This window comes from Diceros bicornis, chromosome 17 (assembly GCF_020826845.1).
Source record: "Diceros bicornis minor isolate mBicDic1 chromosome 17, mDicBic1.mat.cur, whole genome shotgun sequence".
Lineage (NCBI taxonomy): Eukaryota > Metazoa > Chordata > Mammalia > Perissodactyla > Rhinocerotidae > Diceros > Diceros bicornis.
The window spans coordinates 16,027,095-16,052,083 of NC_080756.1; the positions used below are offsets into that span (position 1 = coordinate 16,027,095).

The 24,989-nt window shown below is 57.6% G+C and overlaps 1 protein-coding gene across 3 annotated transcripts; it reads left to right on the plus strand.

Annotated features, from left to right (window-relative positions):
- The first annotated feature begins 3,039 nt into the window (after positions 1-3,039).
- On the plus strand, positions 3,040-23,888 carry ZNF385A (zinc finger protein 385A). 3 transcript variants are annotated; one of them, XM_058558064.1, is made up of 8 exons: positions 3,040-3,109; positions 9,552-9,688; positions 17,519-17,629; positions 19,253-19,415; positions 21,286-21,528; positions 21,880-22,049; positions 22,292-22,387; positions 22,537-23,888. In XM_058558064.1, exons 1-8 carry the CDS (start codon positions 3,100-3,102, stop codon positions 22,765-22,767), a joined length of 1,161 nt encoding a protein of 386 aa, XP_058414047.1. In that variant the 5' UTR covers positions 3,040-3,099; the 3' UTR covers positions 22,768-23,888. The 3 variants fall into 3 exon arrangements, with proteins under 3 accessions (XP_058414047.1, XP_058414049.1, XP_058414048.1); XM_058558066.1 differs by lacking the exon at positions 3,040-3,109 and adding an exon at positions 9,371-9,428; XM_058558065.1 differs by lacking the exons at positions 3,040-3,109; positions 9,552-9,688 and adding an exon at positions 14,277-14,382.
- The last annotated feature ends 1,101 nt before the right edge of the window (positions 23,889-24,989 follow it).

The following is a 24,989-nucleotide window of genomic DNA, read 5'->3' on the forward strand; positions in this document are numbered from 1 at the left end:
AGTCAAATTCAGCCTAGTCTGACTGTGAAAGCCCTCATTCTTAACCAACATGCCCTAGGGTTCAGGTCTTTGAAGAGAAATCAAAGTAAGGGGGCCTCTCAGGGTCCTCTGTCTCCTCCAGGCCTGTCCTAATGTGCAGCAAGAGGAAGGAGAGGGGTGCTGAAATTCTAACCGGTTTGTTGGAGGCGAAGATGTCCACGTCATGCTAGACCACAATTCAGCCACCAGAGGGCAGCATAGCCACAAATTTATGGGAATTTTGGGATGGGAGGGTATGAGGTCCACCTCACCCTCCTCCCCCATCACGAGGGCTATTCTTATTAACGTTGGCTCCTGCCTAGCAGTGCCTGCATCACCTCAAAATATCTCTCCTGGGAGACCAAGCCTGCTCCACACTCCAATCTGTGACTTCTGGATAATTCTGTACCTCAGGAAATTCTTCCCAGAACCCATAAATGAAGAGGGACGATGGGGAGGAAGAGACCTGAGGAGGCAAAGAGCCACCTAGTATTTCCAAGGATGGCAGCCATGGCATAACAAGGCACTGGGAATTCTCCAGGAGGGAAAGCCCATCCTCGCCCTCTTGGGGGAGGGGAGGGAGTGGCATCAGTCAAACTCGAGGGGCTGCATCTGAGATTTCTTACACTATTGTGTGGAGGAAATGAGGAGGGGAAGTGGGCTGTATTGGGCTGGTGTTATGGGTGTGTCTGTGTAGTGCCTGTACCTTGGGTCTCAAAGTGTGACAAGGTCTCCCCGGAGGATACACAATGTAAGAAAGGAATTCCTTGGGCTCAGAAATGCCGCAGAGGGAATCTAGCACCAGGCTCTCTGTCCCTGAACTGTAATTCTCAGGCTCTGGTCTGTTTCCCCTTCCAAATCTCCCAGCCCCACCAGAGCAAGTCTGCCTCCCATCTGGAGACTTGGGCGATCCAGAGGGACAGGAGGATGGGGGGCTAGAAGGGCTGAGCCCTCTGCTTGTCTGTGTTGCTGGAGATGGAAAGGAGGCCCTGGGAAGGGAACAGAGCAGCTGAGGGTGCAGGGAGGAGGAGGGGGCTCAGGAGAGGCAGCTGGCAGGCGGGAAGCTGATCTGGGGGTCTCAAATTTCTTGACATCAATTAGAGCAGCCGGCCTGGGCTCATTAGCAGCCTAGGGTGCAGGGCTCATCAATAATGAATTCACCCCGCACACTGCCCCCGCCCAGCTGCCTGCAAGGTCACCTGGCCTCCAGCCAGCTGCCTCCCCTCTTCTGAAACTCCCTAACTCAGAGTCCCTGGGGGCAGTGTGGGAGGGTGGACAAGGCTGACGGCAAAGGGGTCTCTATCACCGATCAGCCACGCCTGATGCTGATTCCTGTTTGTTCTCAGAGTCCACCCAGGAGGAGAAAGAATGGGAAGAGGCAAGGGGTGTATGTGTGGGGGTGGAAACAGGGTCTGGGGAGAAGCAGGCTTTGTGATACTAGGGGTGAATGGTGTGGGGATAGGTCTGATCTGGAGCAGGAAGATGTCCTCTGATGCACTCAGAGACCCCAGCTTCTCCCCCATGGCCAGACATGGGCAGCAAGGCCACAGACCTCTGAGGTCTCTGGGCCTCTAGATCAGAACAAGACCAAGGCTTTGGCAGCCTCAGCATTCTCTTGCCCTTGAGCCTGATTATCTTGGCAGGTGCAAAAACAGATCTTTTCTTCAAACCAGATCAGTGGGGTGAGGGCAAGAGACTGTTGAGGCCCAGAAACAGGAACTTGAATTTCCTGTAGCTTAATTAGCCATCTAGTCCCAGCTTCCCTGCAGAACCCAGGAATGCCAGTCCCCAGTCCCCTTCCCCTTCCCAGACTGTCCCAGGACTCCAGTCCTGCCACCCTTCCGCCAACCTCTTCCTCCCTGCCTCCCCTCTCCCTAAATCCCAAGTGCTCTAGTTCCCAGTCACACCTCCTTCCCCTCTGGCTGGGGCTGGCCTGAAGCTGGCTGCTTGGCATTCTGGGAAGTCCTTCTGCCGCCCTCCCTCTTGGGGCAGGTACAGACAGGTCCAGGCTGCAGCAGCTGCATCCTCCCCAGACACCTCACAGACTTTCAGACTCCAGCCTCCTCGTGCTGGGGTCCCAGGTGCCTGCCTCCAGCCAAGTCCCCCCATTGGGCCTTAGAATATATCCTGTACCCCCCTCCCTGCTGACATTCTCCCCAGCGCATACACTCTGTCCTATCCTCCATCCTCCCCTCCACCTCACCAAACACCCCCCCACACACACACACACTAGTCCTCTTCAATCCAAGCTCCCCTTAGTGGGGAATGCCCTGGGTTCAGGCCCTGGATAGATGCTCCCCTCCCAATCCAGGTCATCTCTACAAGGGGGAGCCTCAGCTCTGGATCTTCTGTCATCTTCTGGTTGCCCTGATGATCTCAGCTGCAAGCTTCTATTTCCACCTCTTTGGGTCCATTGATTGCAATCTCTTCACTCAGACCTTCCCTAAGGACCAGGGCATTTGGACCCCAGCCAGAGATCAACCTAGGATCCATCTTCAACCCCACGTTTCACCTCTGAGGCCCAGTCCCCAGGCATCCTGCTCCAAAATCAGAAAAACAAACTAAGACCTAAACACTTCCTGCCCCCACCCCACCCCACCTCCAGCCCAGCCCATCACTCTGGAGAGGACCCAGGTGTCCCTCCCTACCCAGGCCCCATCCCTCCCCTGAGTACTTAGGCATCCCCCACCCCATATCAGCCCATGACCAGACTTCCCCCCTCAGACTCAGCCCTTCCCGGGAACCCAGGCATCTTAGTTTCCAGCTTCCTCCATCACCGCACACCGTCTTCTAGATGTCTTATACCCCCAGCCCTGGCTGCAGTGACACCATAAATCCAGGAGACCCATGGGCAGCAAGTAGAAGAGAAAGCGGCAGGAGGCGAGGAGCCGCCAGGACGCCCCCTCCTGGAGCCCTGGGTGCCCGGGTCCTCCTCCCGGCTTCACCTGCTGCGGGCTCCGCCCCCGCTCCGCCTCGGCCGGCCTCGGCTCCTCCCCCGACTCCTCCCCCCGCACCCCCAGCCCGGCCAGAACGGCCCCCGGGACAGAGCGACGCGGAACCCCGGGCGCCTGGGTCCCCAGCATGATCCTCGGTGAGTGGGTCCTGCGGCTCCAAGCTCCAGGCTCCTGGGTCCCTCTCAGTAGGTCACCTCCCCAACCTCCCGGCACCGCGGTGACTGCGGCCGCCCGTCAGCGACCGGTTCCCCCTCCCCCTTCTTCTGGCTCCACATCTGGGGTCTCTGCTTCCCCTCTTCCCCAGGCTGCCCCTTCTCCCGGTAATCTAGGGAGTAAAGGGGGAGGCAGAGCCGAGTGAGACCCCCGACCCATAAGGAGAATATTGCGTATTCATGAGGTTCATGAATATTATATGACATCTAAGAGAGGCAGGGGGAGGGGGCTCGCCCTGGCCCGGTGGAGTTGAGGGAAAGGTTCTGACCCCCGGCCCCAGCGCCTTCCCCCACCCTTAGCTCAGACTCTCCGACATCCTTCTGGGCCCAGGATAAGAGGGAAAGGAGGAAGTGGGGGGCCGGCGTGGGGAGAAGATGGGGAGTGTAGCTTCGAGGTGTGTGTGGTGGGAGGTGGGAACCTGAGGGCCGGAGATAAGGGGGCTGGGGCGAAGAAGGGGTGGGAAACTGTCCATCCCAGGGCGCCTGCGGCTTGGATCCTGTCTCCGCAGCCATCCTGCCCCAACACGCCGGGACCTGCCCTTCTCTCTCCCCGCTCCGGCTGCCTGGGCCCTTCCTTCCCGGCTTCCTCCTTCTTCCTTCTTCCCCCACCCCCACCCCCAGCCCCACCCCGGGCCGGGGACACCTGGAGAGGAAGGGGCAACGGGGACAGTAAGGATGGGGGAGGGGAACCCCGCGGGGCTCTGACAGCCCTTCAGCCACAGCCACCCCATCCTCATGACCTACATCGGAAGGGAGCCCTGGGTGGGGGTGGAGAAGGACAAGCTGCGCGCTGGACTCCTCATCAGCTGGACTCCAGGGCCCTGCCTCCACAACAGTCGCAGGCCAGCTCTGTCCTCTGACCTCTGACCTCTGACCTCTGCCCTGGCTAGGCCGGTTCCTGGGCCCTGTTTATGGCGGGAGCCCCCCTACCAGGCCCAGACACCTGTGGTCTCCCTGCCCCCCACCGGGGACACCTGGCTCCACGCTGGCGCCCGAGGGCTCGCCTAGCTCCTGCCTCAGCCCTCCGCTGTTTGCCTCCTTGGCTCTTTTGCTTTTCTTCTTTCATTTGACCCCTGTTGACTTCCCCTGTCTTTCCCGCCCCCCCTGCTCTCCCTCCTCCATCTCTTTCTCTCCCTTCCGGTATCCCCTCGCTCTCTCACGCCTCTGTCTGCCCCCTCCACCTGGCACTCCATCATATCTATTAAATGAATGAGAGAAGGAGGCATGAATGGCTGGTTGCCTGCCTCCTTCCCAAGAGTATCCCTATCAGGGAAGAGACTCCCCAGCCACCTGGGAAGACTATCCCTACCCTAAGTGACTCTCACCAGCACACCCTGGACTCGGGTCCCCAGAGCACAGGCTCCACATTCCTCCAACCTGTGCAATCCCTGCACGCCGGCCCCACCCTGAACACAGGCCCCACCCTGGGCACAGGCCCCAGAGACAGCATCATGCTTGTCCAGAACAGGCCAGTGTGAGCCACGCTGACTTCCCCTGGTCCGTAGGCCCAAAGAGGACCTCAGGGACCTGTTCAAGGTCCTGGTCCACCAGCTGGATCCCTACCACAGCTCCCTGGAGGACACTGTGATGAACTCCCTCCTGTGCCCAGCCCACAGAGGGGAGGAAGCCTAGAGGCCCACGCACCTTAGCCCTCTTTGAGGAAAGAAGGAGGCAGGGAGGAAACTGCCAGCCAGGGCTCAGCGCTCACCCTCACGGGCTGCACTAGGTTTTTAGGTCCGGAATGCTGAGATCCACTGAGTCCATGTGCATGGGGGCCCCACCCAGCAGGGGAGGCCCAGGCTTTCTGCTCAAGATCTAGAGTGTGGGCCCAGGTTTGAGGTGGTGGTTCTGGGCTCAGGTTCCCTGTTCCCAGCCTATCTTACTATCTTCTCCACCTGGGCCCCTGGTGTGTGTGTTGGGGGGGAACATTGAAGGAGGCCCTTTCCCGTCAGCTTGGAAAGATTTCCCAGGGACCTTCCCTCTCTTCCCTTCCTGGCCACCTCCTCCCTGCAGGCCCTGCCCCCACCCACATCCACCCTAGGGTTATTAGGGATGATGATGTTTTGAGTCGCTGTTCAAAATCATCCCCTTGTTGCTTTCATCTTTGACTTCAAAGCCTTTCCAGCCCTCAGCCTGACTCCTGCCAAGATGCGGGAAATTGAGGCAGAAGGAGACAGATACATGAGACTTGGTCAAGAAGACAAGACCCAGGGGTTCAAGGCTCTCCCCTCAACCCCCAATTTTAGGCATTTCTGGGGAGGGAGAAGAGGCCAAAAGGCCTGAAGAGAAACAGAGATGGATTAGAGATGAGATCCCAGCCCAGACTCCTGTCCAACTTTCCCCTCGGCCCAGAGTCTAATTCCCATTTTAACCCAGTGCTAACCCTGTGCTTTTCCCTACCTTGGGCCAGAACACTACTTGCAGCCCTAACCCCGATAACTCTCTCTGATCTGAACCTCATCCTGGCCCAATCTCCAGACCAACACTAACCCACAGCCCTCCCCAGCACCTTTCCTGGCTCCTGTTCCTACCCAGATGAAGCCACTCCCTGAGCCAGCTCAGGCGGACACTCCCTTGTGGCTTTACCACAAGGCCTTCAGGCCCCAGACCCGACCTAAGATAGCCAAGGGGCTGGGGCTTCCAACCTGCCCAGAATGTCTGGGGAAGAGAGGAAGGAAAAGACCAGACCTCAATGGGATGGAAGGAGTCAGATGTGGCTTGGTTGTGGCTTGGTGCTGGAGAGGAAAGCTGAGCAGGATCCAAGTGCCCGGGGCTAGGTAGGGCACAGAAATGGCCAGATGGACACCTATCCGAGGGTCTGAAAGTTCACCCCCTCTAAAGCGCACTGGGAACTGTCCTGAACACAGCATTCGGCAGTTCCCCACAGAGCTGGGTGGAGCTCTATCTGCTGGAGGTAATTACTCTAATGAGCTTCCCTCTAGAGTGACCTGCCCCAGCCAGGCCCCAGCTCCTCCTTGCCCTGTCTGACATGTGTGCTGTGCATGCGCACACACACATATATACACAGGCACTCCAGTTTGCTCTCCACCCCCTCCTCCAAACCCCCCTGAAGCCCTCACCTGGCAGATATCAGAAGCCCTGGATTTCATCCCTCATTTCCTGCTTCCCCGGCCCTTACTATATTCCTGCCTTTCCCCAGCCACTCCCAGTCTAGAAGAGTGTAGTGCTTGAAAGCCTGTCTCTGGAGCTGGACAGACAGGTTCAAATCCTTCACTAGCTGTGTGACCTTGGTCGGGTAACAACCCCCCTCTGAGCTGACTGTCGTCATCTATAAGACGAGGATTCCTTTATTTAACGGAGATGTATTGAACTCCATGCCAGCACTTTACATGGATTCATTCCATCCTCTCAACAACTCTGTGAGGCAGGTAGTTGTTGTCATTTGACAAATGAGAAAAGAGACTGAGAGAGTCGGAGAAACTGGCTAGTCACCCAGCTCCTGAGCAGTGGAGCCATCCGCAGGGAGACCCGGCACGGAAAGTGCCTGGCATATAGCAAGGCCTCAGAAAGTGGCCTTTTCATTATTCTCAGAAAAGGGGGAGGGGACAGAGGCTGGGGCTGCCTGAAACCAGGAGCCATGCTCCTGCCCACTCGGCCGTAAGCTGCCAGCCGCCCCTCCCCCACCCCAGATCTCAGGCGGAGACAAATGCACCTCTAGTTGCCCACCTTGCCTCACTCTGCCCTCACTTCTCCACTTCCTGCCACTTCCCCTTCCCTCCCTCCGCCCCCCACCAGGGCTCCTGTCATGGAAAAGATGACTTGCCGGCCACAGGGGACTGAGTGGCTGCTACCTGTTTTCCTCCAGCCCCAGGAAGTGCACGGAACTTGCTCTCCCCTTCCTCTCCTTGAACAAAATGGAAGCCTGTGCTGAGATCTCTGCTTCCGAGTTAGACTAGAGCGCTTTGGGGTTATGGAGCAGAGAAAGAATTTGCTACAGAGTGTGACAGATCTTGATTTAAATCCCAGCTCTGGTACTTACAGACTGTGTGACATCAGCCAGGTTTTTTTAACTTCCCTGAGCCTCAGTTTCCTCATATGTCAAATGGAAAAAAAATAGTATCAGCTACCCCACAGAACCATATCTACCTCAGAGATTAAATGTGATAAGACTCAGAATTCAGTACCTGGCACACAGCGGGTCCTCAATACATAGATTTCTGTTGCCTTTTCCGGAACTCATCTCTCTCTTCTGAGATGGGTGTTTGTGGGGTGGGGGCCTAGAGGGTCTAGAGGCAGGGAGCTGAGCTGCCACCTCTGGTGCTCTGGGCAGGGCAAGTGCCAGCCCCAAACCAGCTGCTAGGAGTGGGTGCTGGGCGCGGGCACTGGGAGCGCTCAGGTTTCTCTCACCATGCCTGAGGCCGCAGCCCGGGGCTCGTTAGGGCTGCCCTGGTCTTGTGTGCCAGGCAGGAGGGGGGTGGAGTGCAGAGGGGGGAAGCCAAGATGGGACAGACCAGGAAGGGGAGATGGTCGAACTGCCCCATCAGTCCGTCTGTCCCTCTCTTCTGTCTCCCTGTCTTGCACTCTCTCTTCTCGTCCTTCGGTCTTTCTACCCTGGTCTCTAGCTCTGTGTGTGTCCAGCTTTTCTGCAGTGTCTCTGTTTTTCTCTCTTACTTCACTCTCTTCCATCTCTCCATTGTTTTCTATCCTTCTCTCTTTCAGTGTCTATGTCCCTTTCTCAGTTGCCTATTCCTGCTTCTGTCAGTCTTGCCCATTCTCTCACTCACCTTGGTCTGTCTGTCTGTCTACCTCTCTCTCGCTCCTCTCCCACTACCCCATCCCAACCCTGAGGCGGCAGAGGAGGGAATCGACACAGGGCATACAGACCCCCAGCTGCCCAAGGGCCGAAGCCAAGCATCCTGCCATCTCCTTCAACCCTTAGATGTCTGGAGTCCAAGCTCCCAGCAGCCTTGACCCCTCCTCTGCCCCAGGCACCCTGGTCACCCAATCCTAGCAGTGGGTGGAAGAGAGAGACCCCTCCAGACCTTTCTGGACCAGCTCCCTGCCCCCAGCTGTGCCTGAGCCCTCCCCACCCCCTCCCTCTCTCCTCCGATTCCCCTAATCCCTGCTCCCCCGCCCTCCCCTCTGCCCCACTTTTCCAAGACTCTGATTGGCTGATACTACGGACTGGACTCGGGGGGAGGGGGCTGGGAAGGTGGGAAGGGAGGGGGCAGGGGGCAGAACCAAGGGAAGGGGACGCTGTCAGGCCCAGGCCCCTGGGGGGCCAGGGCCAGGCCACTGCCTGGGGGCAACGGGCACCAGAAACTGAAGGTATGAAAAGGGGCAGTCTCTATGGAGGGAGCAGGAAAGGATCCAGGGGGACCCTCTGCCACAGTAAGGTCAAGGGAGGACGGGGCCAAGCCCGCACCCTCCTGGGTTTGCCTTTGTTGCTGGGAACCGCCGTTGCTGGCAGGGGGTTGCTAGAGCAGCGAAGGGCAGCCAGAGTTCCCTGACTGGTGGACAGCGAGGTCGCTGAAGGGAGCTGGGCCAGTGAGAGCCCAGAGGGGTCCTGAGGGCCTTTGGGCCACCCCTTTAGAGCCTCGCAGGGCTCCTCCCATAGCTCTGAGGGGAGGAGAAAAGGTTTCAGGGGAGGGTAGTGGAGTGGCTAGCCTGGACTTTCATTTCCCCTTGGGGTCAGACCCAGGCATTCCCCTCCCATCAGCCGGTGCGGTTCCCCCTGCAGAGCTGGAGCCGCACACTCCAGTCAACAACGGGGCCTGGGGAATATGGGAAGGTTGGGAGAAGAGGCTCTGAGAATGGCCCCAGGCAGCCCACCTCCCAGAGCAAATGCCACTCACCTACCACCTACCCCCAACTGCCAGATGTCAAAAGTTAATTAAGAATTGCCATTGGGACAAAATCGTAACCCTTCGGGGAGCCTGAAAGATTCAATAGCCCTTCTCCAAATCTAGGCCTCAATATTCCCCTCTGGGTAGTGGAATGAATCACCCACCTGACTATTCTCTCTGGGGTGAGACCTAGCCTTTGGGATTCCCTGGGGGAAAGCAAAACCAGAAGAAGGGAGTGGCCAGGGCTCCAGCAGGCGGCCTGCAGAGAAGGTCTGTGCTCTTCCTGGGTCTGTAAAATGCCTAAAGGTCTTGGGGGAGGGAGGCTGGAAAAGGGGGAAGTGAAAACCACCCAGAAGGGAAGGACTGGTCTGCACCCTCCCCCAGGCCCACAGGGCACCGTGCTCCATTGCTCCGGAGCCAGCAAGCAGGGGAAGTGTGTGTGTATGGGGGTCACACTACCGAGTGTGGGGGCCCCACCTGGGGAGTGGGACTGACAGGCTTGGGTGGGGCCCCCAGGCTTCAATCTTCCTGCGCCACATAATGTTTTCTCTGCCCTTCAGGCAGCCTGAGCAGGGCAGGGCCCCTCCCTCTGCTACGGCAGCCCCCCATCATGCAGCCCCCGCTGGACCTCAAGCAGATCCTGCCCTTCCCACTGGAGCCGGCCCCCACCCTGGGCCTCTTCAGCAACTACAGCACTGTGAGTAGCAGCCTGCCTGCCTGCCTTACCCTCTTGTGACCCCCACTCCTTCTCTCCCTCCGACCGCCCTGCCCTCTTCTCCTCTTGTATCTAATTCCTTATCTCTTTTTAGGACCCCATCTCCCTTACTTCTAGTCAATTACAAGTATTGTTGGCTATCTGGTATACTATTAACAACAATAACAACAGCTAATATTTGCTGAGGTCTTGCTGCGGGCCAGTTCGGTGCTGGGTGTTTTATATGCATCATCTCATTTAGTCCTCCAGTGACTACGCCACCATCTAGGGAAGCAGTGAGGCCTAGACTGGTGGTTGTGACTACAGGGAGGTGGGAGGGATGACGGGTGCCGAATCCAGAAAGAGGGAACAAGCAGGGGCATAAGCATGCCTGTTTGTAAGTCCCAGCCCTCTGGAGCCCGCAGTTGGGTGGGTAGAGTCAGTGGGGCAGGGCTTAGAGGGCTGGCAAAGTTGTCTAGATATAACGCAATATGAAATATGGAGCCATTCTCCAATCTTGAGCAGGAGAGTGACTTGGTAAGAGCAGTGTTTGAGGAAGGTGAGTGGGGCAGCTGGATGGAAGGGAGTGGAGGCTGGAGGAGGATGGCCAGTTAGGAGGCTGTCCGAGCAATGCAGGCCTGCAGGGAAGCCTGGAGGGCCAGACCAGGCCAGTGGCAGTGGCAATGTGAATGGAAAGGAAGAGAGGATGGGCAAGGTGTTTCCAAGGAAATATTGACAGGCCATGGTGACCAGCTGGTGTTTGGGGGTGGGGGAGAAGAGAGAGGATGAGTCAAGGATGACTCCAGGGTTCAGGCCTCTGTGACTGGGAGAAAGAAGTCATCCTGACAGGGGTAGGGGGCTGGAGGAAGAAGCTGGTCTGGAGTGAGGCTGCTGAACTCACTTCAGGACATGGGGAGTTGGTGTACCAGTGGGACATTGAGCCAAAAATGCCCAACAGACAGCTGGAATTTGGGGCATGGCGAGTGGGCTAGATCTAAAGGTTCGGGGGAAGTCAGCCTTATTCAACTCAAATAATCCACTATCAAACCATATCAGCTACAGACGTGTATTGAGCATCAACTATGCACCAGGTACTGCAGTATATGCTTTTATACACGACCTCATTTAATCTTCACCACAACCCAACAAGATGGGTGTTATTATTCCTGTTTGATATATGGGAAAACAGGAACTAAGGCTCAGAAGGGTTTAGTAATTTATCTAAGTCGACACAGTATGTGCCTAAGGTATGATTTAAACCCATAGTGTCTGACTTCAAATAGAATTCTCTTTATACCACAGCTGCCTCCTCCAGGCTCCTCCCAAAGAATCCAAACCAACATTTGCATAGCAGTTTGAAGTTTGAGAAGTGTTTTTCATATCTCAATCTTTATAGCAACCCTATGGGGGAGCTGTTGCCTTATCCTCGTTTTACAGATGAGAAAATTGAGTACTGACTATAAGCAAGGCAGTATTCTAGAGACACTGCAGACATGAGGGTAAATATGATATGGTCCCATCTTGGAGGAGCTTATATTCAGGGGTGAAATAGAGACATGTTTATAGCGATCATAATGCAAAACAGATGATCAATATTGTGACACAGACACTAACAAAGATTCAACTGTCAAAAAACAAAGTTTTTGAGCAGCCAATCTGTGCTGAACACTGTGCCTGGTGTCAGGAACACGGGACTCAGTCTGTGCCTTTGGAGAGCTCACGGTTTAGTAGGAAAGCTAAGTTAACAGTCACCCTCCAGTATCAGCAGAGCCATGTCAGAGGCATTGAGCTTGCACAGGAGCCCACAGGGGTCTCGAGAAAGGCTCGGGGATGTGGTGGCGCCTCAGGGACCAAGCAGAGCTAAGCAGGAAAAGAAGAGAGCAGGGGAAAAAGGGGTTGAACCTGGAGCAGGAGACATAGGATTTAGGCTTTGAAGAATTATGAGTAGGATTTTAAAAGGGGCCTTAGAGAACATTCTAGACTGAAGCAAGTAGCATGAACAAGGGCTAGAAGAGAGCACTTGAGAAAGTGCAATTGATTGGATGCGACTGGAGCAGAAGGAGCTGGGAACACCACCCCCCCCCCACCCCACCCCCCGCCACCTACATACCAGAATGACACCTACCCTCAGGTCTCCTATCATCATCCCTGTTTTATAGATGAGGGAACACAGAGCCAGAAAGGTGAAGTGACTTGCCCAAGGTCACAAAGCTACTTAGTCAATTCACATGGCTAACCTGGGGTTTCTGACCTAGGTTCAGGGCCCACTGCCTCTAGTGGGGACGAGCTGTTTACAGCCACGAGCGTGGATAAGCCTAGAGAGTGTAGCAGGGTGTTGAGCAGCACCAGCTTTGGCCTCTGACTGGCAGGATTTGAATCAACGTTCCAAAAGTACCGGCTGTGTGGCCTCACGCAAATTACTTAACCATTCTGAACCTTAATTTTACCAGCGGTAAAATATGAGAATAAGGGGCCGGCCCGGTGGCGCAAGCGGTTAAGTGCGCGCTCCGCTGCGGCGGCCCGGGGTTCGCTGGTTCGGATCCCGGGCGCGCACTGACGCACTGCTTGGTAAGCCATGCTGTGGCGGCGTCCCATATAAAGTGGAGGAAGATGGGCACCGATGTTAGCCCAGGGCCATCTTCCTCAGCAAAAAAAAAAAAGAGGAGGATTGGCGGATGTTAGCTCAGGGCTGATCTCCTCACGAAAAAAAAAAATATATATATATGAGAATAATAGTACCAACTCACAGGCTGCTGTGAGAATCGTATTACATAATCATAATGCCGAGCACAAAGTAAGTGTTCAGTCAGTGTTAGCTGCTATGATTGTTATGTTTTTGCTATTGTTTTTATTTAAGGGAGGATCAGAGAGAGAAAGATAGCGTGACGAAGGCCTCAGCCTTGGAGATTAAGCCAAATTAGGCAGTGGGAATAGGAGGAGGCTCCAGCAAAGGAAATGGAGGAGACACAAAGGGGGTGGGGACGGAACAGGGTTCCTGTAGAGTTAGAGAAGCCAAGGGAGAGAGTGTGGCGGGCTGCATCGATAGTGTCAGATTCTGCAGGGGAAGGAGGGCTGCAGAAAGGCTGCAGACAGGCCCTTGGCAGTACTGTGCAGCAGTTGAGCACACGGCTTTGGAGTCAGGCTGCCCAGGGTTTTTTTTTCCCCCCAAAGCCCCAGTAGATAGTTGTACGTCATAGTTGCACATCCTTCCAGCTGCTGCATGCGGGACACGGCCACAGCATGGCCGGAGAAGCGGTGCGTCGGTGCGCGCCCGGGGTCCCGAACCCAGGCCGCCAGTAGCGGAGCGCGCGCACCTAACCGCTAAGCCACCGGGCCGGCCCCAGGCTGCCCAGGTTTAAATTCAAATCCCAGTTCAGCCACTTACTAGCTTATGACCTTGGGCAAATTTTCACCTCTCTAAACCTTAGTTCCCTCATCTATAAAATGAAGATAATAATAGCACTTACTTCCAATAGTGGCTGCGAAGATTAAATTAGATAATCCATGCAAAGAGCTCAGGACAGAGGCTGGCACATCCCAAGGGCTCAGTCAGCATTAGGTGGTGGTGGTGGTGGTATTATTCACGGCAGAGTCTCTCCCTCCCTACACTAACACCTCCAGATCTTTCTTCGACTTGGACTTTTTCTACTCCTTAGACCCCTCCTGGCATTATGCTTCCCACTGCCCTTGGATGTCCCTCACATCCAAGGCTTGTCTCCCAAAGACAGCCTCCCTCTGCATCCAGTCCCCTGCTTCCCTCATCTCTCTGTCATAGATGGGATGGCAGGGGATGAGATCCAGAGATAGGAGAGTGGGAATCCTCAGACGTGTCGGGAGAGGATGAGGAGGTGTCTGGGGCAGTGGGCTGGGCTCCTCTGCCCTCCTGCCCCGCATCCCGCAGTGCTGCCCCGACTCGACCGCCAGAGGGCAGCAAGTGCACGAAACATACGCCCTTCGGGAACCTGGTTCTCCAGCAGGTGGCGGGCGAGGGGAGGAGGTGGGAAGAAGTTAGGAACGATGTCCCCAATCTGAGGTCGCTTCTGCCCTGGGCGCCCCTAGGTCCACCGTTCAGAGAAGTCACTGAGAGAGCAGTGCCTGACACCTGGGTACCTGGGTTCGGTTTCGCCTTCCTAGTAGGGGAAGTGACATGTAAAAGGGGCAGAGGGGCCGTGTGCAGAGGAAGCAGGGGAAGGGTCGTCTGGGGACTCGGAAGAGAAGCAGGGGAGCGAGGGTCAGGGCAGAAGGGATGAAAGAAAGGAGAAATGTCCGAGCTAGAGAAACACGGTTATCCATAGGATAGGTGGGGACACTGGACCTATCAAGTGTCCCCAGTGGAGGAAGCCGAGGCCATCTGGTCAGTGCCCCTCGCCAGGGCAAGGTCTTGCCTGGAACGAGTCTCTGAACAGGGACACCCCCTCCTCTCCTCTTTTCGCCCTAGCCCCTCTTCATCCCTCTGCGGGTCCCTATCCCCGCCCCCGTCCTCGGCCCGCCCTCGGCCCCGCCTCCGGGGCGGGCTCCGGTTCTGGCCGGCGCCGCCTCCCAGTCTCCGGACCGGCCCGGCCGCACAGCCCTGAGCCACCCGGGCAACCGGGCAACCAGCGCCGCGTCCCCGGCCTGCCCGGCCCGGCCAGGCTCGGGTCCCCCGCCCGGGTCCGCCACCCCGGGCCATGGAGCCGCGGCCCCCGGGGTCCCGCAGGGTAAGCCACCCGGCCCCTCCTCTCTCCCTGGCTCTCGCCGCTGCCGCAGCGCCCCCCCACCCCATCCCCGCCCGCCCCTGCCCGGCCGGCTACCTCTCCCTTCGCCCGGTCCTCGGGTTATCCGGCCCATCCCCCACAACCGGCGCAGCCCCAACCAATCTCTGGATCCCAGCTGGCGCCCCCAGACTGCTGCCACCATACTGGATACCCCGGCCTCTGCTTCTCAGATCCTTGGAGTCCCCCAAATCTTCAGACTTCCCACCAGGTCCTACACTGACCCTCAAATTACCATGCTGCTCAGATCCCTCTTATCCAGCCCTGACCCCATCCCAGTCTCTCTCCCCTTCCCAGCATCCCTCTCCCACCAGCTTCCACCTGCCCTTTAGACACCCCCTAGCTCCCTCTCTTTCCTATTTCAATCCTTCCTGTCCCTCAGGTCTTCTCATCCCTGAGCTTCCACTCCCTTCCCTTTTTGCCTTTATTTGGGGGGGATGGGGAAGTGGGGTGGTCAGACAAGGGGCAGCGGGTGCCATCAGATAAAGGGCAATGGAAGGAAATATAATCATAGCCCCCCCTTGTGTTCCTGATCTGGTTTCCCCCTTCCCTCCCCCTTGCCCTTCCTGATTCATTTTGCCCCAGCTTCGGGATGATTCCCCTTCAGGTCTGCTGTTGGAGGGCAGGTGGGAGGGGACTGTTTTGTGGACCTGTCCAGGCAGTGTCTAGGCCAAAATCCTGGGAAGGGGCTCAGGAGTAAGATGGGCTCTGGGAGCTGGCCTCCACCCTGCCCAGAGAGCCCTCATCTAGGTCACCAGGGCCTCTTGACCTTGGCCTGGAGCCGCACTTGAGTGGCTCACATTCCACCTGTGCAGGGATTGGGTCCAGGGAGCCCTCCTCTTCAGCCTGAAGTCTCAGTTCCTGGAGGAGAGGGTAGGAGAACCCACCTGACTGGGTTACTGCCCTTGTCCCCGCCCACCCCCACCCCTAGTTGGTATTTATGCACTTAAACCTGGGGCGGGGGTTGTGCAAGAGAAAAGGCTCTCACCCTGGAGGAAGGACCCATGTGGGGCGGGGACCATTCTCAGGGGATGGACATTGGGATGGTCAGCCACGAGTCATCCTCAGGGCACTGGGTCCTCAGCCACGCTGGGCAGCAGGCCAGGGTGATGGGGTGGAGCACAGACAGAACCAGGGGCCTCTGTTCTCCCCTCTCCATCCCACTCCTCTCTCCCTACTGTGTTCATCGACTTAGGTTTCCTGGTCCAGACTGGGTTTCTGTTTGGGCTACATTCCACTCCCCACCCAGCATGTGGAAGCCAGGGGGCTGAGGAGAACCTGGGGCAGAGTTGGGGGTCTCTGGAAGGGAGGACTGACGCCTGGAGACTGGGAGCTGAGAGCAGTCATCTGTCTCCCCTTTCTGATTAAAGCCTATCTCCAACTTGGTCTGTCTTTCTTTCTGCCAAACACATCATACATTCACACAGATAAACACACAGCTGAAGATTACACAACCTGACCATTCATGGCGTCAGCAAAGCCCCTGACACAGAAATGTTGATACATAAATGATGTACACACAGCACATGACACTCCTTCACACTCCACCCATGCACAGATTGATCACAGCCTGCCTAGACGCACACAGACACACCCATTCTTCCCTGTTTGACTTTTCTTTGAATAGGACCTGGGCTTCCAGGAGATGAAAAGTGAGTCTCCGAGAGGGGCTTCTTCCAGCCAAGGGCAGGCCAAGAGATGAACGCTTGTCAGTCAGACCAGTTACCTGAACCTGGATGTGGCTGCTAGGTAGTGGCACCACTACGAAACAAGGCAGCCCATTTCACAGGGATGCTAAAGCCCCTTTCTTGACATTAACCCCAGCCAGCCCATGAGACTAGAGGGGGGAGCAGGGGGGAGCCAGGACACATGGGCTTTCCAGCCTCCAACAACCTTCTTCCCCCTGCTTCATGTTCCTGTCTCTCACCGGTGTCTCACGGGGAACCATGAAGACCTGGGGTAAAGGGAGGAGCTCAGCTGAGGAGCTAAGGACCCCTAAGTCCTCAGCAACTATTTTTTACTTGATCCTTCCACCTGGAAGATAAGGCTTCGGCTCTAATTTGGTTCCATTCTTAAGAGAGGTCCCAGCCATCACCCAATCGTCCTCAGCCTCAGCTGCATTCCAGTCTCGCCTCTCCCCCGGCTGCCTAGGGGCCAGAAGGGAGGAGGACTGTGCAGGGAGGCAGTTTTCATGCCTCTAGGCCCCTGGCTTCATCCCCTGATAGCAGAAGGCCTCAGAGAGCAACTCCCATCCTCTCCCCTCCTCATGTGAACTCTTGGCAGGAGACTGCAAAGACATCTGCTGACCCAGGGTGGGGGCAGAGACTGTTCCTGATCCCGCCCAGCCCCAGAGCCCTGCCCCAGAAGCACTGGGATCCCGGAGAGAGAGCTCAGATCATCTCTGGGCTGCCTCAGGCCAGCCCAGCTTCTTAGGTTCCCCCCACTTATTCCCCATTATTCGCTAGAGCCACTTACTCTCTCCCGAGTTCTTTTACTCCCTTTAGAAGCTGCTGCCTTAAAGACGTCCAGGGAGGGAGTGTGTTAGGGCAACCCGGGGCCCAGAGATGGGGAGCTGGGAACATCTGTCTCCTGGGACCAGGAGCTTGGCTTGGTAGACAGCCTTGCCTCAGAGAGGGGGCCAAAAGAGTTCAAAGGCCTCAGCTGAAGGCTCTAGAATCTGGAGTGCTTTGGGATTTCCCGTCAGTGGGCCTCTGGTGGATCAGCCTAGCTGTAGGAGATAGGTCAAGGGGCCAGAGTTGGATCTTCACAGTATGATGGACAGAGACAGCAGTCCAGGTTCAAGTTCCAGCTCTGCTGTTAACTCATGGTGTGACCTTGGGCAAACCACTTCTACTTACTGTCAAATGGGAGCATTGGGCCCGTTGATCCCTCAGGTCCCTTCCAGTGCTATGAAGATTGGGCTGGGAAGACATCAGGGGATGGAGGCCCAGCGCCCTCAGGCATGCTGAGGGATAGGGAGGAGGTTCTGGGGACTTTGGTTCAACCCAGCTGCTGCCAGTGGGGGGATGATGGACATGAGCTTGTGCTGGGGTTCCTGGCTCACCCCAGCCTGCCTCCACAGATGGACCCTGTGCAGAAGGCTGTGCTCTCCCACACTTTTGGGGGACCCTTGCTCAAGACCAAGCGGCCCATCATTTCCTGTAATGTCTGTCAGATCCGCTTCAATTCTCAGGTAAGAAGCCCAGCTGCTCACCCACCTATCAGGTGGGGCAGGGGCAGCTAAGGGATCTTGGGGGAGCTCTGGTGAGGGATTAAGGGGGTGTCAGGGGAAGAGCAGGGTATGGGGATACTGCAGGAGGCACAGGAGCTGAGGGAAGGCACTTGAGAGGGACAAGAGGTGGCTGTATATTTCGACATGAAGTAAACCAGTCCTCTAAGGCTGACCCCTCCCTCCTTGGGGACTGGGGCATCCCTGGCTCAGAAGTTCTTGGAACACAGGTAGCCGTCAGTGTCTGGGTGGGAGTGTGGCCTCTGGCCCACGGGTCCTTGGGCACAGGGCTGAGTTAGGTCATTGGCCCCCTGACAGAGCCTGTGCCCTCCCTGGCCTCTGCTAAACTCCTCCCCGGCCACCCACTTCCCTCTGACCTCCCAGCTTCCTCCTCTTTCTACCGTCCTCCCTCCAAATCACACACAAGGCCTGGCCCTGACTCCCTTCCCATGGGATTTTCAGAAGGGGAGAAGCCACCCAAAACTCAGAACCTAGGTGTCTGGCCTCCCAGATTTCCTCCCTCTAAGGCTCCCTTGGGACTTCTGTGTGGGTCTAGAGAGGGCTTTGTGGGGTGTAGGTTCTGAGGAAAACAGCAGAGCCTCATTCCGCTGAGAGGGGGAAAATAAAGCATGTTCTGTTTCTCTACCCAGTCCACACACACGCACACACCATGCTGCCAGGCTCTGCACACCACCGCCCCACCCCTGGGCTGTCAGTCTTCTTTTCCTGCCTATCCACACCTTTTATTTCTACTCTCCCCTTGTCTGGGTGACCTTGTGGCTCCAGGATTGTATGTTCTTAGCAGGGGGTCATATGCAGGGGGAGGGGGGAGCCAGGACCAACCCAGTTTTAGGCCTTCCCTTCACGTGGACCCCAGGCCTCCCCTCTCCCGCCCTTGGCTCCACTCACTGGTGGGGGTGGGTGGAAGGCTGGAGGGGCGGGGGGGCCACGAGCAGGCAGCCCCCCTGCTTTTTGTCCTCCTCTTCCCTCCCCCACCAAGCAGCTCTGTTTTGACAGCTGTCTCTGCTGCTGTCTCTGTCTCCAGAGCTGGGCTTGGGGCCAGGGTCCTCCAGGGTATCCACAGAGGCTTCAGGGAAAATGAGACCCAGCGGGGAGTAGTCAGGGTAGAGCCCAGGCCTCAGAGCTCCTGGGACTCCCAGCCTGCGAGTGGAAGCAGCGAAGGCTGGATCCTGGGCCAGCGATCTAGGAGGCTGGGGGTCTAAGAGGATGCTGACTGGCTGGACTGCTAGGCCTCTCCCATTTAGGAGTCTACTATAGGTTTGGGGTCCCCCCGCCTCACCCCAGGACTAGGTGGGAAGCCTGAGTCAGTGGCCAGGCCCCGGGTGTGGTGGTGGGGTGGAGCTCGGCTAGGCGGGGATCCAGGTTCCCAAGAACTCAAGCTTGAGAAGCTAGTCTGAACCCCAGGAGTAACCAGGGCTCCTTGGCATGGGGCTTTACATCTCGCTGGTGTAGGGAGAGATTCACTGCAGCCTCCCGGGACCACCCCTGGACCCGAAGGAGCTCTGTGGGGAGAATGGTCAGATGAAAGGTAATCTCAGATTCCTTTCTCTTCCTCCATCCCTAAAGAGCCAGGCCGAGGCGCACTACAAGGGTAACCGCCATGCTCGAAGAGTCAAAGGCATTGAGGCTGCCAAGACCCGGGGCAGGGAGCCTGGCATCCGGGAACCTGGCGACCCAGCTCCCCCAGGCAGCACCCCCCCAAATGGGGATGGCGTAGCCCCCCGTCCAGGTGTGTCTGATTCCCCCCACATTCTTCCCCTTAGCTCATCTCCTCTGTCCTTTCTCCACTTCCCAGAACTCTCCTCTGCTTTCGTCTCTCCTTCCTCATCCCCCCCGCCCCAAGGTGAGTCCTGGCACCAAGCACAGTGATGCAACATTTCCATCCTGTCACCCCCACTCCTACCCCAGCTCCTCTCAACAGAGGCCCCGCTGTCTGTCCTCCCCACCGCCCAGTGACTCAGAGAGGGGCTAGGGTGAAGCCACCTGGCAAACTTCCTCAAGAAAAAGGGAGCCATCATATCCAGGGAGAGAACCCTTCATCTTGAGGAGGGGGCAGGGGAGGGAATCAGGATATCTGAGGGCCTGCCCACTGGGGCTCCCCTGGGGGAGGACCCAGAGTCCAAAAACCCAGGCAACCCCCTGATGATCTTGGGTGGATCTTTTGACCTCTCTGAGCCCAAGTTTTCTTTCCTGGGAAATAGGGGAGTAAGACTTTAAGATCTGTGAGGTCTTTTCCAGGTTTACAAAAAGCAGCTCTGAGATTCTTTCTTCCTCATGGCTGGTGGCCATCCTCAACCATACTCCCAGCCAAGACACTGGGAAGAAGGAATATCAAGACAGGAAGATACGAGCCCCCCCACCCTGGGATTGCCATGTCACATGTCAGTCATGGCCAGCTCCCGAGACCCCCATCCCCATTTCCTCCACATCCCTGCCTGTCCTTCCTGCCCCACCCTGAGGAGGATGAGAACCAAGCATCTGCACCACCAGCTTGGGAAGCAGGCCCCCTCTCTCACCACACACACCCCCTCAGGGATGCACAGATAGGGCAGTCAGGCGAGCTGAGTTCTAACTGTGCTCAGGCTGCTTCTTAGCCCGATCATCTTGGGTGAACGCTTATTCACATCTCTGGAAAATGGGGATGATGGTGGTGGTGGTGGTAGCTAATGTTTCTTGAATAGCACTGTTCTAGGGACTGTATGCATATTACCTCATTGAGTTCCTACAGTATCTCTCCAAGGAGTTAATAATACCTGCCCTGCTTTTGTAAGCCATGAAGTCCTGTCCAGAATGAGATGTGAATGTGCTGTCTGGATTGGGAATGGAGGTAAAGAATGTCAGAAATGAGTAAGAGAAATAAAAGGAAAGATCACAGGATGGACAAGCAAATGGACACCTGCAGGGGTCAGGAGGTCCCCTCCCACCAGCTCCCCACCCCCACTGCCAGCCTCCTCATGACCCGGAAACTGGATCGGCTGCTGGAGTAGGAATGGGAGCGCTCGAGTTTCCCCTGTACAGAGGCCAGAACCCAGCACTGAGGCCTGGGGCCTGTGCATCTTTAATCGAGCCATGAATTATAGAGCAGCCCGCATCCCTGTTTCTTCCCTCTCAGGTTCTGTTGTTTCTGTTTCCCTTTTGCCATGTCTGTGTCTGTCTCTCCCGACCTCTCCTCATCCTGCCTCTGCCCCTTCCTAGAGCTCTTTGGCATGCCTCCCTGGGGACTGGGCAGGACTCTGGGAAGGGGCTGGCAGGGCAGGAAGCCCAGGCTGGCAGGCCATTGAGGGGTGAATCCTTGTTCCATACCTCTCCCCCTGGCTAGGCTGGCTGCCAGCTTCACCCTGAAGAGGAGGCTGGTGGGGCGGGACCCCTCAGCCATTCCCAGCTTATGGAGAATGAGCCAGGCATAAGAGTCTCACACCCAGCCTACGGCAGCTGGACCACATCTGGCTCTGGCCCAGGGCATGAGAGCATGCATGTTGTCACAGGGTGGGGACTCCTGGGCCCTTGCCCTCCAGGAAATGGGGGTGGGTCTCCTCCATATAAAGAGTCCTCTCCAAAAGCCACCTGGGGTGACCCCTGTGTTTCTCCCCCAACAACAGTTTCCATGGAGAATGGACTGGGTCCAGCCCCAGGATCCCCAGAGAAACAGCCTGGCTCTCCATCCCCTCCCAGCGTTCCGGAGACTGGTCAGGGTGCAACCAAGGGGGAAGGGGGCACTCCAGCCCCAGCTTCCCTGCCTGGAGGTAGCAAGGAAGAGGAGGAGAAGGCCAAGCGGCTGCTCTACTGTGCTCTGTGCAAGGTGGCAGTGAACTCCCTGTCCCAGCTGGAGGCGCATAACAAAGGTACGGACGCCCCTGCCCCCACCCCCAGGCCCCTGTCCTCAGCCCACTCCTGCTCTCTAAATCCTAACTCCCCTGGCTTCCACCATCCCTGGACCCTTAAGACCTACCTGCCTATCTCCCTCCCTAATCATCTCCCCCATTCCTTAGCCCCTTCCTTCCTCAGTCCCGCACCTTCTTTTACCTTCGACTCTCCCCTAACCCACCTTGTGTTTGGGAGGATCCCAAGGGGCTTGGCAAACCCCTACACTTGATGCCCCCCCCATATTGTAATTGGGAACGTGGGTATCCAGGCCTACTAGGCCTGGAGAATTTTTCCTCCACCCCTTATCTCCTGCCTTCTGTGGGCTCCAGGTACCAAGCACAAGACAATTCTGGAGGCCCGCAGTGGCCTGGGCCCCATCAAAGCTTACCCGCGGCTGGGGCCTCCCACTCCCGGGGAACCAGAGGCCCCTGCCCAGGACCGAACCTTCCACTGTGAGATCTGCAATGTCAAGGTCAACTCGGAGGTCCAACTGAAACAGGTGTGTGCAAGGCCCTTCCCAGGAATTCTAGGCAGCTCCACCCGCAAAGGGGCGAGGGTGAACAGGGAGCTTGGGGGAGGGCTCTTCTTCAGGGTCTTCCCGTGGTGCCACAGAAGGGGCGGGGCCAGGTGCCGGGGGGGGGGGGGGGGATTCCCGGGGGGATTCCCGGCGTTATGGCCCTGTCCTCTGGCGGTTGCTCCTTTCCCGGTGGCTCACAGGCCCCTACCCACTCGCCCCCGCAGCACATTTCCAGCCGGCGGCACCGAGATGGCGTGGCCGGGAAGCCCAACCCGCTACTGAGCCGTCACAAGAAGCCTAGGGGCGCCGGGGAGCTGGCGGTGAGGCCTGGGCGCTGGAGAATTCGGCAATAGAGGGACCGGAGCGGGGAGGCGAAGGGATGCGGGCGGGCCCAGGAGAGGGGGCGGTTTGCAAGATCGCAGAATGACTTCTCCCTCTCTCTCTTTCCCCGCCCCTCTCCCCCCTGCAGGGCACGCTGACTTTCTCCAAGGAGCTGCCCAAGTCCCTGGCCGGCGGCCTGCTCCCCAGCCCCCTGGCGGTGGCTGCGGTGATGGCAGCGGCAGCAGGCTCCCCGCTGTCTCTGCGCCCGGCCCCAGCCGCACCTCTTCTCCAGGGACCGCCGATCACCCACCCCCTGCTCCACCCGGCCCCCGGGCCCATCCGAACTGCGCACGGACCCATCCTCTTCTCCCCCTACTGACCTGAACCCTGAACCCCCTCCCATTCAACCCCCCACCTCCAGCCGGGACCCAGGCCTCCGGGCTCCCAGCCCGCCCCTCCTCCCGGCACTCCCTGAATGATCTCTCTCCTTCCCCCCCACCCCGAGGTACGGGGTTCCAGGAAAGGGGAGGGGTAGCGGGGAAGGGGGGCTTCAGAAGGGGGGGAACACCCCAGATCTCAGGGAACCCCGCCCCCTGCCCTTTTTCCTCTCCCCTAGAAAAGGGGGGGCCGTCTCACCCCCGAGCCCCCTTGGAGACACCCCCCCCAAAAGCCATGTCCATCCAGCCCTTCCCCCCAAACCTAGCACAAAACGGGGTTCACAAGCCATGGTCGGGGTCCAGGGGGCAGAAATGGATTTTCTTGGCAATAAGCGGACTCTGGGACTCCGGCCCCCTATCCCCAAACTGAAGCGCTTCCGTGAACACCCCCGTCCTCCGCAGGGGGAGGGGTGCAGGCGGGATCCTGGGTCCCTCATAAAGCACTTTGGTTTTACCGCCTGCAACCTCACTGCCCGCCCCGCACCATGCCCCAGCCCCAGGTCTAGCCGGACCCGTCGCAGGGGGCAGTACTTGGGGGCATCTCTGGCACTTGGGTGGGACCAAGTAGATGCCCTTATAGACCCTTCCCTCACCTTCTTCCTCCCCAGTCCGGATTCCATTCTTTTCACCAGCACCCATCGCCCAAGGGGTACCGAGGGGGGCAAGGGGTATCCAGTCCAAGCCCACCCCCGCCTCGCCTTCCGCAAAACTGTGAGCAAAAAGCAATAGAAGCCTCGCCCCCGCCCCTCCCCTTTCCGCAGGATTCGCAGAGTCTGTAGCCTCCCCCATCCCACCTCCTATAGACCTCATGGCTGTCCCCTCCCACCAGACACCTCCACTGCACAATTCGGGCGGGGACGTGACCTCCCCCCAACCTCTGTGGTTTCCGTATCGTCAGCCCTTCCAGCAGCCGACCCGGGAGCGGGACGGCCCCCACTGGCCTTCCCCTCCCCATCAACTCTTTCTGCTTGACGATGTAGCAACCCCGGCCCCCTACCGACGTCTTTCCCTTTTCCCCTTCCCTGACAATAAAGTCTGGATTCGTTGCCCTCCGCCCCCCAGACTCAGACTCGCAACTTGGCCTGCTGTTTTGGGAGCAATTCCATGGGGAGATGTATCTGTATGGTGAGGCGGGCCGGCACACAGGAAAGGGGCCAGAAGGAGGAGGGGAACCCGAGGCTTGTGCAAAACGAGCAGAGGCTCCGGTCCCACCCACTCTCTCTCCCGCCCAGCTCTTGGCCCTGGGGAATTGTTTCGAGTCCAGGTCTCGGATTGCAGCCAGGGCTGTTGCGAACTCTCGGCGGCTCCACCAGGCGGCGCCAACGACATGGAAAAGGCGTCCCCCCTAGGCTAAGCCGCTCCTGTGGTGTGTCTACATCTAGGCAGACAGGTCTCGACCCAGTCTCAGACAAAGGAAAGAATGCGGGCTTTTGTGCCTCTGGTGGGAAACCCACGCCAATGACACGCAAGGCACGGGAATAAGTGGGGGCAGGGCCTGGGAAATCTGGGTTCTAGGCTCGGCTCGGCCCCATATACATAGTGACCTTGGGTTAATCCTTCCCCTTTGTGGACCCCTGTTTCCCCATCTGCAAAATGAGCAGACTTGGGTCTCTCTTAAAAATTCAGTGAGACTTCATGTGTCCAAGACTAAAGAACTGGGACCGTGCCATTTACGGATATGCTAGAATACCATCTCATCTTGTCCCCTAAATGGTCTGTGGGTCCGGGGAGCACACTCTGCTCAGCTTCCTCTCACCTGCTGTGGGGGGAAGGAGTCTCCTCTTTATTTCCAGAATTCAGTTCAACAGCACAACACCAAGAGCAGCCGGTGACTCCGTGACCCCCTCCCTCCAGCCCTCCTGAGTGGCAAGAAGTTCAAACAGAGAAGCCAGACCAGAAGCCAGCATCCCTGCGGGGTCCCCCTGAGTTGCATCTTCTTTGCTCACTTCCCCCTCTCTACCCACTTCCCAGTCTTGCAGACGAAAGGGGGAGGGAAGGTGAGATAAGAGGAAGGAGAAGGGAATAGGGGCCTCTTGGCTTTGTCAGTTGGGAAGTTGGGGGTGGGAGCTCACTGTGGGTTCAGAAATGGAACCCAACAAGGAGTTTTGGAGTTTTTTTTTTCCAGGTCAATCTAGGCAGAGAAAAAAAGGCAGAGACTGGAGAT